This window comes from Amblyomma maculatum, chromosome 1, assembly GCF_055883805.1.
Source record: "Amblyomma maculatum isolate TAMU_Amacu chromosome 1, ASM5588380v1, whole genome shotgun sequence".
NCBI lineage: Eukaryota > Metazoa > Arthropoda > Arachnida > Ixodida > Ixodidae > Amblyomma > Amblyomma maculatum.
In genome coordinates, this window is record NC_139344.1 from 419,360,321 (window position 1) to 419,375,586 (window position 15,266).

Sequence of the window (15,266 nt, forward strand, 5' to 3'; positions counted from 1 at the left end):
ACGCTTCGCTGCGAGTCTCCCCTGAGCGGCTGGAATCATCTGGGTTCACCGAATAAACACACCCTCTACAATTGGTGCAGGTGCTGCTGGGTACGTTCCCGTCCACCCTGGAACTAAGAAGCCGCACGTTACCCTCGGCTTCCAGCATGCCGGACGACACTGCCACGACATCGTCGCCCCTCCCAACCACCGTGCTGTGTTCTGGAGCTCTACGGCAGCGTGATCCGTGCTTCTTCAGTGGCACAGCCGACCAGGACGTCGACGATTGGTTGGCGGTTTATGAGCGCGTCAGTAGCTACAACAGATGGGACGACGCTATCAAGCTAAGCAATGTAATCTTTTATCTGACTGACGTGGCGAACCTCTGGTTTCGCAACCATGAGGCAGACCTGCCATCTTGGTCTGTATTTAAAAAGAATTTTGCAGAAGTGTTCGGCCGCCCTGCTGTTCGCAAGCTCCGGGCAGAACAACGCTTGCGTGAGCGCACTCAGCAAGTCGATGAGTCGTTCACTAGTTATATAGAGGACATCGTGGACCTATGCAAGCGTGTCGATCCGCTAATGACTGAAGCGGATAAGATCGAGAACATCATGAAAGGCATCTCTGACGACGCGTGCCAAATGCTCTGGGTAAAAAATCCTGCCACGGTGAGTGACGTGATCAAGCTTTGCCAGAGCTACGACGTGCTTCGTAAGAAGCGCGCTTCTACCCGGCGGTCCGGTGTTAGAGACGACTCCATCTCTACACTTGCGCTGGGCGGTTCTACCCCATCAGAGGACAGCCCTTTACTTCAGCAAATCAAAGCCTTCGTTCGAGAAGAGGTCGCCCGCCAGCTATCGCTGGTCCCTCAGTTACAGGATAGTGGCCGCCTTGTTCCTGACATGGCTCCGTCTTTGGCCCCTACCATACGGCGTGCCGTTCAAGATCACATTGCTGACGTCCTTCCGCCCAGCTCCATGCTCCCGCCCAGCCCTGTCCTGCCGCCCAGCCCCGTGCCGGCGCAAGTAACGGCACCACTGACTTACGCCCAAGTTGCGGCCAGGCCGCTCATGCCATCAGCATCTCTTTCCTACCAGGCCGCTCCTTCCAACCTTCCTTCACCTTTGCCTGGGTCTGCATTCCATGTCCCTATTCCAAGGGTACGCCAACGCCCTACGAACCCTTGGCGTACCGCGGACAACCGGCCAATCTGCTACTCTTGCGGGCTGCCGGGCCATGTCGCACGCCTTTGCCGACAACGCCTTCCACCTTCTCGACCTGAACAATGGAACTACTCCTACAATACAGACCAGCCCTCGCCGAGAAATCCGCCCAGTTCCGAATTTGTATCTCGTGACAATCAAACGTACACAACTCGCCGATCACCTTCCCCTCGTCGCCGTTCCCCGTCCCCACTCCGACGTTCTACCGGCACCGTTGAGGGAAACTAACAGTCGCAGTTCCCGGGGCAAGAACTGCGCTTGGTTCGAACTCTTCAAGTCCTCGGTGTTCTCCCACTAACGTAATTCAAGTGTTTGTCGACGGCGTCGCAGTATTCGCTCTAGTCGACACGGGCGCTGCCGTATCAGTCATCAGTGAAGCTCTTTGCCGTCGTCTTCGTAAGGTGACCACCGCACTTTCCGACTTTTCGCTTCGCACCGCCTCATCACAGCGCATTCATCCTTCAGCGGCGTGCACGGCCCGTGTTCTCATCGAAGACGTCTTATACACCATTGAGTTTATTGTACTGTCTCGCTGCTCACACGACATCATCCTGGGCTACGATTTCCTTTCCACTCATCATGCCGTTATTGACTGCGCCCGCGCGGAAGTTTCCTTTTTACCTCTTTGTGATACCGTCTTGTGTGACGTCCCTACCCGGTCTGCAAAACTCCTCGTCGCCAGTGACACAGACATTCCTCCATTTTCTGCTGCCCTCGTTCCACTCTCCTGTGAAAGCGTTATTAGTTCGACTGTCTTCTTCACACCTTCCGACGCCGCTTCACGCCATCCCTGCCTCCTGCTTCCATTTGCTGTCCTCAAGTTCGAAGATAGCCTTAGTGCAATGTACGTCTCAAATCCATTTTCGTGCCCGTCCGTCCTGCTACGCGGCGAGTGTCTCGGTCGTATTGAAGAACTTGATCTCGCGCTTGTAAATACTCTTCCTGCAACGCCTACTTCATTAGACGTTAATGTGCTCAGCTCTTGCGATACAGCGACCGCTTCGACACCACCCGATGTTCTTCAACAAGCTATTGACGCAGATCTCCCACCCGCACAACGCGATCAACTCGCTGCTCTTCTACAGAACTTCACTTCTGCCTTCGACCTTCCTCACACTGATCTGGGTCGCACGTCTGTCGTTACGCACGCAATTGACACTGGTACAAACGCACCTTTACGACAGCGTCCTTATCGCGTGTCGGCCTCTGAGCGCCAAGTCATTGCTGACAACGTGGACGACATGCTTCGCCGGGGCGTCATACAGCCATCTAACAGTCCATGGGCTTCTCCGGTTGTTTTGGTCACCAAGAAAGATGGTTCCATCCGGTTTTGCGTCGATTACCGTAGGCTTAACAAAATCACGCGCAAAGATGTCTATCCTTTGCCGCGAATCGACGACGCCTTGGACTGTTTACAGGGAGCCGAGTATTTCTCCTCTTTGGATTTGCGCTCCGGCTACTGGCAGGTACCGATGGCTGATAATGACCGCTCGAAAACTGCCTTTATAACACCGGATGGATTATACGAGTTCAACGTTATGCCCTTTGGCCTCTGCAATGCCCCGGCTACTTTCGAGCGCCTGATGGACACTGTTCTTCGTGGACTCAAGTGGCAGACCTGTCTTTGTTATCTGGACGACATCGTAGTTTTTTCTGCCGACTTTTCTTCTCACCTTCTCCGCCTAAAGGATGTCCTCACGTGTCTCGCCGGCGCTGGGCTTCAGTTGAATTTGAAGAAGTGCCACTTAGCCGCTCGAAAACTCACAATTTTAGGCCACGTAGTTTCTAAGGACGGCGTTCTTCCCGACCCCACCAAACTTCGCGCAGTTGCAGAGTTCCCGAAGCCAACCTCCCTGAAGCAACTTCGGAGCTTTATCGGCCTCTGCTCCTACTTTCGACGTTTCATCTTGAACTTCGCCTCTATCATCGCTCCCCTGACCCAGCTCCTTGCCGGCAGCTCCGACCTTTCCGCCTGGACTCCAGCCTGCGATAAAGCCTTCGACACTTTACGCCGCCTTTTGGTTTCGCCGCCCATTCTACGCCACTTTGATCCGGCTGCGCCTACGGAGATCCACACTGATGCCAGCGGTATTGGGCTTGGTGCCGTCCTTACCCAACGTAAGCCTGGTTACAGCGAGTATGTTGTGGCATACGCCAGCCGAACATTGACAAAGGCAGAATCTAATTATTCAGTCACAGAAAGGGAATGTTTGGCCATTATTTGGGCTATCGGAAAATTTCGTCCTTACGTGTATGGTCGACCGTTTTACGTTGTGACCGATCACCACGCTTTGTGCTGGCTTGCCTCTCTGAAAGACCCGTCCGGTCGCCTTGCTCGCTGGGCTCTTCGTCTCCAGGAGTTTGACATTCATGTAATTTATCGATCAGGCCTGAAGCATACGGACGCGGATGCTCTTTCCCGCTCGCCATTGCCTAGAGATAATTCGTCTGACCACGTCTGTGCCTACGATTTGTCGACTCTTACAACTATCGACATGGCTACCGAGCAGCGGAATGACCCCTGGATCAATGCACTTTTGGATTTTCTCTCAAGTCCTACTCCCGGTCATTCATCCAAAGCGCTCGTCCGCCAAGCCCACCACTTCTCCATTCGTGACGGTCTTCTCTATCGCCGCAATTATTTGCTTGATAGACGGAAGTGGCTTCTAGTCATCCCGCGTCATCTCCGTGCCGACATTTGTGCTGCGTACCATGGTGACCCACAATGTGCTCACGGTGGCGTATTGAAAACCTACACGCGCCTACGTCTGCGATTTTACTGGCGTGGAATGTACCGCTTCGTAAGACATTTCGTGCGCGCTTGCGAATCTTGTCAACGCCGAAAAACTCCTCAGAAGTCCTCTGTTTCGTTGCAGCCGTTACCCTGCCCTGCTCGTCCGTTTGACCGCGTTGGCATAGATCTCTATGGCCCTCTTCCGACTACTCCTGCTGGAAACCGGTGGATTATTGTGGCAGTAGACCATCTGACTCGCTACACTGAAACATCACCGTTACCCTCTGCCTCTGCAAGAGACGTTGCTTTGTTCATTCTCAACAACTTGATTCTTCGCCACGGGACTCCGAAGGAACTGCTCAGTGACCGCGGACGCGTTTTCTTGTGCGACGCTCTCGAGGCCCTACTGAAAGAATGTCGCATCATTCATCGCACCGCTACTTCTTACCACCCTCAGACGAATGGCCTGACAGAACGCTTCAACCGTACTCTCAGTGACATGCTGGCCATGTACGTCAACGTCGCTCATTCCAACTGGGACCACGTTCTTCCCTTCGTAACCTACGCGTACAACACTGCGATACAGACCACCACTGGATTCTCTCCCTTTTTTCTTCTTTACGGGCGCGAGCCAACCTGCACAATGGACGCGCTTTTTCCCTACCGCCCTGATATTTCTGAATCGACGCCACTCTCGGACGCCGCCCAGTACGCAGAAGAATGCCGTCAGCTCGCTCGTTCTGGCAACAAAAACACCATCGTGACACTGGTGAGGCGCCTTCATATGCGCCCAACTCCCTGGTGTGGCTCTGGGTTCCTGCCACAACCGCCGGCCTGTCAAAGAAGCTTCTTGCTCGGTATCACGGTCCATACCGAGTCCTTCAAAAAACATCTCCTGTGAACTACGTAGTTGAGCCCGTTACGCCATCTGCAGACTTGCGTCGCCGTGGACGCGAAATAGTTCATGTGGACCGAATCAAGCCCTACTACGATCCGTCTGTCCTTTCGGCACCATGAGTCGCCAGGATGGCTCCTTCTCTGCCCGGGGGGAAACTGTAGTGTGGTAATCTTCATCGATATAACCACTGACATGCGTCGCGTGCTGCCGCTCTCAAGGACGAAGAAGTTGTTCGCTGCTTTGCTCTTTCGCCACGCCTGACGCTTCGCTGCGAGTCTCCCCTGAGCGGCTGGAATCATCTGGGTTCACCGAATAAACACACCCTCTACAATTATTTCAAATTAGTTGCCTGATTTACTTAGCAAGCCAATGTCATCAGAGAATCGCAAATTAGAGAGATATTATTTCTCATCCCTTATCTTTAACTGCTCTCATCCCAAGATTCTGAGTGCGTCCTGTAAGCAAGCTATGAATAGTACTGGAGAGAGCGCGTCTCCCTGCCTAACACCTTGCTTTATGGGCCTGCCTAACACCTTGCTTTATGGAAATTTTACTAGTTTCTATACGAACAAATATGCTCGCTGAGCAGCCACTGCAGATATCTTCTAGTACTTGTACTCATGGTTCATCTACACCCTGATTTCGCGATGCTTGCATGGCTGGGTTTTCGTCAAATAATTTTTTGTAATCATTGAATGCTATGAATAGAAGCTGGTTATTTTCCAAGCATTTGTCTATCACCTGATTGATAGTATAAATGTGATCGACGGTAGAGTATCCTTTCCGAAAACCGGCTTGAACCTCTGGTTGATTGAAGTCCAAGGTTGCCCTGATTTTTTTAGCGATTACCTGATTAAACACGTTGTGCTCCACGGATAATAAGCTGAATGGTCTATAATTTTTCAAATCCTTAGCGTTCCCCTTTTTATGGACTAAAATAATATTAGCGTCCTGCCAAGATTTTGGTATCGTCGAGGTCATGAGGGATTTCGCATACAGGGTGCTCAGCTTTTCTAGCCGTATATGCCCACCGTCTTTCATCAAACCTGCATTTATGTAATCCTCTCCAGCTGCGTTCTCTTTTTCATAGCGTTTAAAGCTGCCCTAACCGCGTTCTTCGTTAGGCGGAACTTTTGATTCCTTTACACTACTGTCAATTTCATTCCTTTTGACATAGTGCTCAGGAAAATTAATGAAATGTAGTTCCAAACCGCCTACAAAAATGCGTGGAGGACAATAATTTACTTCCAAAATATATGCTAGGCCTCAAGGTTAATCTTGTCACTCAAGACATTATGCTGCAACTCAAGGTCGACATAAACCCAGAAAGTGGCAGAGGAAGCAAATCCGTATTAGGCTTGTATTTAAACAAGGCTTTTATTAATGTCACGCACGATGCTATCTTGACGGAATCTGTCGGACATCATCACAGGGAAAAGAACTTCAATGACAAAAACTCGCTCATAAACAACAGAATTGCAAAGCTAGCCCGCAGGAGAGATCACATCATGCCTTATCTCACTAAGCGGTAAATGAACGCCTCAGGGCTCAGTCCTGTCCCCCTTTCTTTTTAACCTCCCATTATGGAAAATTCCTCCTGAATTAGCAGCCCTGCCGAGGTTTCAATGCGCACTAGACGCATATGATATTACTTTACGGACAATTGGCAGCGATGGCCACATGGATGGTACTCTGCAACAAGCTGTAGAAATAGTAAAAGACCTGACGGGTAAATCAGGGCTAACCTGCTCACCCTCCAAGTTCTAATCATTCAATTTCAGAGACAAACCAAGGAGCCCTCCATGCAAAAATGGTGAAACTCCGCCTCAACTTAACATCAGGGAGGAAGGGCTTTCTGTAAAGGAATGTGAAACTATAAATATCCTGGGACTCTTTCTTCAGTCGAACAAGAGGAACACGTAGATACTCGAAAGGCTCAAAACAACCATCAACATGACGTTAGGCTAATCAGACGAATTGCCAACACAAGGATTGGAGAGTTGTGCAAAATAATACAAGCATATTTACTAAGCAAGCTCGTCTACGCACTTCCATGCCTAATATTAGATAGTACTAAAAATTTAGACAAACATTGGTAGTACACAACACTAACGAGGAAGAAATGGCCATGCCGAAAATGTTACCGAGGGAAGCTGCCGAGATCGATTCCTGCCACCATGGAATCAATAAATAACCTGCTTCGAGGGCTTCAGGAATCGGACACAGCTCCGGGCAAAAAGGCGATGGATTCGCCACTCGTTTGTGTCTCGAGCGCAACGACGCAATGAATGTGACGAGCATTCGAAAATGCTTCTCATTTCTTTGCTTTCTTTCTCGTTCTGTCATTTTGTAATGTCTCCAAGGAAAAAAAAAAGAATGATTACCTAGAACGGAATTTGGCGGGAGGGCAAAGGAATTCGTGCGTCGGGTATGGAGAAAGGTCGCTGTTTCGCTTAAACCGTGTTATTGTAACGTGTATATGCCCGAAAAGCAGAAAGTAATTTAGAGTAATTTCACTACTAATCAGAGGTAACAATAACGTAATGTCATTACTTTTCTGAAGCTGTTATGGTAATGTTTTTAGCCACCTTCGTGTGATATTTAGAACCATAATTAGTAATGAAATGTAACTCCTTTTTTAAAAGTAAGTTTGCCATGTTTGCTCATATAGATTTTACTTTATTTCTTTATAAATACAGCTGTCTCGGAGGGGACACATAGCAGGAGTGGGTAAATATAACGGTAGAAAAAATAACATCAGTAACATAAAAATAGATGACATAGAAATATTCAAAACAGATCAACAGATGAAATTGTAATGCAACTGAACAACGAACTCTTCAATTGGCAGTGAGCGAAGTGGGCCGTCCAGTCGATTCCAAATTTCAATGGTTAGTAGAAAAAAGGAAAATTTGAAGCTATCTATACAAGGTTTGAAAGGAACAATGTTTATTGGGTGGTTCCGTTGGGTTGCATGTGCACTTGAGGGCACAAATGAGAAGGGTACCCTGACGCCAGATGACGTGTGAACGATCTTGTGCAGCGTGATGATGCGTGCACGTGTGCGCGTATGTTCTAACTTTTGCAATGATAAGGTGTGGATATGTGAAGAAGGTGAAAAGTAGCGATCGTACTGGGCGAAGATGAATCGAATTGCTTTTTTTTTTTAACTGATTCTAAACGGTCGATGTCGCAGGCATAATGAAGGGACCACACAGTTGAGGCGTACGCCAGGATCAAATAGTGACATCATTTTGAAACATCCGGGACAAGCAAAAACTAATAACTGAGCGCTCTTTTACTAAAGGAACATTGAGTAAGCACGTGTTCGTATTAAGCAATAGCTTACAGTATACAGCTAGTTTGTCTGAAGAGCCATCGGCATCATAGTAGCTGTTGTCGGCATCGCTTGTCGGAAATAATCGGGGACGGCGTTATAAAAATGGTATCATTGTAATTTGGAGTTCTAGTGATTTATGATTGATTGGTGTGTGATAGGCGATGACGAGTTCACAAAAAATTGTAATTAATTCATTTCCCAGGTTTTAAAGAAATAAAAAAATGAGCGAAATCGCGAAATGAGGTTCAAAAGTGTCAAAATGCTCACAATGCAGCCAATCTTTGATAATGCTAATTAAGAAAATCTGGGGTGTGCAACTGAATAATTACTGAAAAGATATGTAAAAAATGAGAAATTGGAAAAAGGGCATTCAAAAGTTTAAAAATGTTATTGAAAAGTCAATTCCTTATAATCCTAGTTTAGAAGACTTGGAGAACGCAATGGATCAAGTAAATGAAATGATTCCACAAATAAATAATTGAAAAAGAGCTCAAAATATTTAAAAATACTCTGAATGAAAGGCAATGCTTGATGATGCTAATTAAGAAAATTTAGAGGATGCAATTGATCAATGAATAACTAAAATATTAAAAAAAATTGGAAAAGAGGTTCGAAGGTCTGATACAGCTGAGAGTAAATTGCGAATGCTTGATTAGGGCAAATAAAAGTTTGAGATTTAATTGATCAATCAATTCAATGAATTACTTATACAATGAAAAATGCGTTCACCCTTTTCGATGAATGCGAAAAGCAAGGCGCCCGTGTGCTGTGCTATTCAAGTGCACGTTAAAGAACCCCAGGTGGTCTAAATTTTCAGAGCCGTGCAATATAGATTCTCATAGGCTGAGTCGCTCTGGGACGTGAAATTCCACAAACCAAACCAAACAAAACCAGACAAACTGTTCAGAATAGGAAGCTAATAGTTGCTGATACTGAGTACTGGGCGCAAAATAAATAAAAATAAACACGACAATATAAACTTAAAAACACCATTTGTGTGTGTGAAACGCTATCGCGCCATACCTTCAAAGGCGCAGCTTATGGGGCTCCTAATTTTTGGTGTTTTTAATCTCAGTTTTGAAGCATACTTTTTCCAACTTACCAGAAATATTGGAGTGGAGCAGAAATCCAAGATTGGAATAAAGAAAGAGATGCTGCAGCGAAAAGTTTAATTCATGCTAAGCTAACGATGAATGATTCACGACGAAGCTAATTATACCATATGCGTTTTTGGCAGAATGGGACAAATATACGAAATATGTCATTGGTTAGAGCATTGAAATTTATATCTCTGTACTTGTGTGTGGCTGTGAAGCCGCTGCATTTCAGAAGTTACGATCTGTCATTCTGTCAACGTTTGGCTACGTACGCACATATCTAGGTAGAAAGAACACAGTGCTGCGGTCAGTTACTGCCGTGCCTCCATTTAAAGAGTCAGGAGTCCTCTGTTGCTTATGCTAAAGTGGCGGCTCCGGCTCCACCTGCAGCAACTCGGCAACGTTACAGAGAATAATACGGTGCTGCATATACCCCGAAACTGCACCCTTCTGCAGTTCACGTTATGACCTTTGGTTCTTTAAAGCATTGTTGTAGATTTATTGGTTCTTTCACTGCATGTCAGTGCTTTTGTCCGCTTCACCTGAAGCAACACCATTCGGCATTCAAGCAAAGGTTGCTAGAAACAGTGATTCAAATTGAATTCTCTGGTGTAGTTAGAAGAGCTAACAGAAATATCCCTTTCAGTCGGTCAGCACGGAAGAAGCACACAGGAGGTAAAATGACGAAACTCGACCACTTTATAGCTAGCCTTACTTGAAAAAAATGAGCCGGCCTCCTTCGCCTGCGATCCTCCACATGTTGCCGAAGCCACCCAGATGATACAGACCCTGTAATAGGGGGTTAGTCAATGTACTTACAAACTCGACGTACTTTCCTTCGTTTAGGCTTTTACTTGTAGGCTTTGGCTATCATCAAAACTTTCATTTACTTTATCTACCGTAAAGTACACGAGTTATGTAACATTTAGCTCATGCACACAAAACTTTCAAAGCGAAACGATTCCTTCACAGCTTTCAGTCAGTTTGGCACGAGTGCTGTCGGTCTAAATAAGGAACAGCCAGTATATATCTAGGCTGGGACAGTGAGCACACGATCGATTAGTGAGGATGAAGCGTGATACAGGACCGGAACTGGTTTCAATGTCTGCTGGCGTTTCGATTAGTGAGCATGGGACAATGACCAGGCTGAAATATAGGAATCATCATTATCATCATCGTCACCACCAGGCGGATTATACCCATTGCAGGTCGAATGCCGCTAGTATGTATAGAAAATATAATGGGGTTATGTAACTGGCCACATCTCACTTGCATGCTTACAGAGGGCCTACGTTTCTGGCTTTTGCCGCGCTAAAGAAGTTGAGGTCTCAGAACAATCTTTCGAAACGGGTTGTTTTCGCCAACGCCCCCTTCACTTCAGTGCATTATGGTCAGTGGATTTGTGCGCACCGGGCACTGTTACTACCCTTGATTTCGCTACTCCAGCACATGTAGCAAGGGGCATAGAATTTTCCATAAATGGTGTAGGGACTTTGGAAATGAGTTGAATTATTTTTTTTTTACCGCAAGCAGTGCTTTGATCGACCAATATTTGGCAATCATGCCGGCACTTCAAGCAAACAAGTGAGCAAATATATATTAGGACGCATTGGGAAGAGTAAGCGGACTGAGGTGTCCAAACGGGCTTCATTGCGGACTGCTTGATGCGCCTGGGATCGAAACAATGTTGCGTTGACACGCAGACCACAGGACTGTATTTTACCACATTCCGTTCCCACTTTCTAGGAGGCGCTTTACAAAAACAATTTAGTGGTTCGGATGAGACAAACAGCCGCAACTTTACCATCATTTGTTCAGAAAGCTATTGACAAAATTTCTGGAAAAGTTTACGCTTGTTTTCTTTCGTCACATGACAATCGGGAGACTTCTGTAGATCGCTAAGGTGAGAGGCAAACATGCAAACTAATGCTTTGCTTCAAACAGGCAAACTAATGCCCAAAACGGCTGAAGCTGGATTATAACAGCTCGAAGCCCGTTCTTAGAGGTGCCATGCATTAACCAACATTGCACTCTTTCACGTGGGAGAGAGTTTACGCTGAATTGAGGTCCATGGATAGATGGATTTATTGAAAGGAAAAGGCAGAAAGGTTGGCCCGAATAATTCAAATCTGGCCTGCTACTCTGCACTGGGGAAGGGGAAGGAGAGAAGAAAGAAGGTCATGATGGGTGACGATGTGGGAGAAGGCATATGAAATATATATACAGACACAGCAGCTTGCTTTACAAGCGCGAATCAAGTCCGCTGGCGCTCAAATAACGGCAAAGAGCACGCACTGCCTGGACGCCCTTCCCCTTTTCCTGCCAAGCGCCCAGCAGCAGTTCTTCCGACAGAGTCCTTTTGTCTAAACGCTTCAAGGAAGCAGCTAGCACATTTCTTTCATTCGCATACTCTGGGCACACCAATAATATATGGTCCACAGTCTCTGGGATGCCACAAGTTGAACATTCCGGTGAGTCCATCTGTCCAATTAAATGTAAGTACTTGCGCGTGAAAGCCACGTTTGAACGAAGTCTATGTATCAAGCATGCCTGATGACGCGGAATATCATGCGGAACATTAAATTTAAATGTTCGATCGAGCCTTCTTAGACGGATGTGTCGGGCGTCTGGTTGAGCCCAGTAAGCTGCTGTAGCAATATTCATACAACTCTTTAGAATACACGTCGTATCCGATCTTGAAAAAGGCACAGCTGTTTGGAAGCCATTGATGAGTGCGCTTTTCGCTTCAACATCGGCCTGCTCATTCCCATGGAGGCCGCAGTGGGCAGGGACCCATTGAAACATTATCATGTGGCCTGCAGCTGGGCAGATGTGATGAGCTCCATAATGTTTAGTGCCAGGCACTGATAGGCAGTGTGGCGTAAGAAGTTTTCCAAAATTTGTAATGCAGTCTTCAAGTCCGTGAATATACACCATTTTTGAGGAATCTATTGAGGTCTATGGGTGGGCGCATACGCCTATAGATTAAGCTAAAATGAAGGCACTTAACAGGTGCGCTGTACTTCACAATTTTTTTCTCTGTGCTAGGTCATAACATGAGACTAAGCAAATAGCTCAACAGCAAGTGTTACTAGATGCGCGGGAAGTACGATCATTTGTGACCAATGTTGTCCAAAACGACGTTCTACTTACCGAGACGATCACCATGATATATCCCACATAGATAAGGAACATTTGTACTACGTCTGTCCACACCACTGCCTTGATACCGCCCTGAAAGCAAAACAAAAAAGGAAATCGCAGCAATCAGCGTGCGCACATGCGACTCTGGGACGGACATTTATGCACTGACACTACGCTCCTAAATTCAGCATAAGGAAAACTTACGAGCTTCACGCTTGAAAACAAACATTGGGTGTGCCACTAAGCCTGAACTGATGTTTTAAAATTAAGCGTTAAGTTTGGTGGGAAACAAAACGAATTAGTACTGGTGGCATTCGTTTAGAGCAAACAGGACTACTAATTTTATTATGTCTGTTTTAAATATACTTAGAATTCATCAACTAATTTATCATGGTAACCTTTAGACGAGAATTATTGAGAGCGTCATGGAAAACCCTAAAGAAAGCAATTTTCTTAGCGGTAGAATTAAACTGCTTGAGTGTGTGTGTGTTTTTTTTCGTTTCAAACAGCTAGCGCATGTCAGCCAATGCTTTTATGCAGGTCGAGGACATGGTGTGGCCACGCTCAGTCGCTGTTGATGTTAGCGTAAGCGTAAGCAGGAGCCGAGCTCTTTTCCTGACTTCACGAACTTTCACTATGGGATGAAAGTTACAGGTCGAACATTTTACAGTCGTTTCTCGTTCATAAAGAGGCGCATGACGAAATGTTAGATGCTTTACGAAATGACATTTGATGCGTCCCTATTCTGGCGGGTATTTTCTCCCGCTGCTCCTTCCGGCTAACCAAAATTGTAACTTTGGCATACGTCAATTAGTGCGCTATCGAAATTCCTGATCACTTCTTCGGGCACAGAAAAGGAAAGATTCCGGAGCGCTAGCAAATACGAACTGACAAGTGGACACAGACAGAACAGCGCCGTGGAATATTTCCTTTTCTGTGAACTTCACCAGCTAGCCCAGCAATTTGTTTTTAACTGACTATTTCTTCGGGCACCTGTGCGAATGATTTAGTCTAGAAAATTTTCTTTACATTTCCGAAATATGAGAGTGAGCTTATGGGTGATGCTGTTAGAGACACTGCCAACGCCAACATTGTACTCACTCGCTTTATTGAGACACTTGCCGTATGCCTGTGTCTGAGGCGTAGTTTGAACTGTCGGTGGCGTTTATTTGGTAAACGTTGCGAGTTATTCCCCTGCTCGTCACAGTTGACGGCTGAATATACGCACTATCTGGAGCTTCCTGATGTGAACCGAAATCTCAGGACGTGGAAATTTCAGGCTCTGCGTAGAGCGAAATATTCTTGAAACTTGCACAACACCGCGCTTGGTAGAATACGGCTTATAATTATTTACTCAAACTTGCATTTTTCTAGGTTGCTCAAGAATTACGTATAGAAATTCAAGCGAAGAGAAAATGCCTAGGGCTAGGTGTACGTTCCTCCGTTATTGTTCACAGGCCTGTCTCAAAGAACGTGGCTGCGGGCTTCTCGATGAACTCACAATGCTAGCACAGCGCTCCGGAAACTTTAAGAGGTAAATGGATTAGTAACACGCGGTAACTTTAAACGGCATCTTTTGTTTTCGCGAATATTTGATAGGGTAGCATATCACGGTTTTGTCACTCAGGGATTACTATTGATTTTAGAAACCCGGTATTATATAACTATTGTAAGAATTTCGCCATTCTTTCTTTTTCTAACGTTTTGCTTACTTTTGTTTGGAACGTATTTCGCATTTCGAGCAGTCTAAAATATATATTGAATTATGCGTAACGTATTAAGGAATTCATTGACGAGTGAAATTTAGCCTGCTTGTTCTGGACAGGTTTTGTCAATACAGCAAAGGCCTGACTGTTGCAAAATACACCCGGTCTTTTAAACTCTTACCTCGTAATACCCATGATTTGTTCAGGAAGCGCAAGTGAAATCAGGTTATGTGAGTTAGGTGCTTGGTTGTTTGGGTCATCTGCTGATATTTTTATATTTACATCTCCGACAACATTTTATAGATGTAATTGGGAAATATACACGAAGAGCTAAGCACACTTGCTTACGACGAACGAAAATGCTTGCATAATGTGCTTGCCGCTCTGTTCTTTGGCTCCGGCAGAAAATTAGGGGATAGCGCCAATAATGTTAAGCTCCAAAAAAGGTATCAAATTTGGACCTGTAATGCATGCGTACTGGCAATGCTATTCACATAAAAAGGGAGCTTAGATGTACGCACGGTGTACGTTATTACTCACAATAGCGGTGTAGAAGGTACAAACGATGCCGTTGAGGAGGATGGATGACCATACAGGTATGCCGGTCACTGCAAAGGAAATGATTGTATTTTTTACCCGCCACAAGTGCTGTCCAGTTGTACACTTCAGCACACGTCACCTGCTTCTTGTCTGTTATCCTTACAATGTCCAGTACACTGGCAACGCGGAATCCACTATTGTCCCACCAACAAAGGATAGGTTCAGTCACTATGTTTCAAATATAATCGTACCAGATAAGATCTGCCAAGTCCTGGTTCTCATCTGTCGTGGTGAACTGCCAGATTCTCATACACCTGTATTTACCTGCAATGCGATCCTTTATTAATTGCCCCACTATGCTGTGGATATATGTAGCTGTCATTCTCTATATGTACTTACGGGCTTAAACAATATAAAAAAAGATTGTTTCCGCTGTAAAGTGCTGGTGTAAAAGTAGATGAAATACGACCTTTCGGGCAGCGTGCCAGAAGGGAGAGAGAATAATCTAGTAAGTTCACTCGGCGTATGTATACAAGTGCAGGTTAAGTTTTATTTAAAAAAAGTGTAAGTTCAGCGCTCTGTCCTATCTCCTTTTCTTTTTTTCT

At 45.9% G+C, this 15,266-nt stretch overlaps 1 protein-coding gene across 1 annotated transcript in view; it reads right to left on the minus strand.

The window, feature by feature from the left end:
* Window positions 1-15,266, minus strand: part of LOC146209215 (sodium-coupled monocarboxylate transporter 2-like) — an 85,011-nt gene that overhangs the window by 54,426 nt on the left and 15,319 nt on the right. The window contains exons 5-7 of the mRNA XM_084597198.1: window positions 14,662-14,729; window positions 12,425-12,505; window positions 9,987-10,060 (exon numbers count right to left, since the gene is read on the minus strand). Coding sequence (XP_084453324.1) covers window positions 9,987-10,060; window positions 12,425-12,505; window positions 14,662-14,729 — 223 coding nt within the window. The remainder of the gene's footprint in view (window positions 1-9,986; window positions 10,061-12,424; window positions 12,506-14,661; window positions 14,730-15,266) is intronic.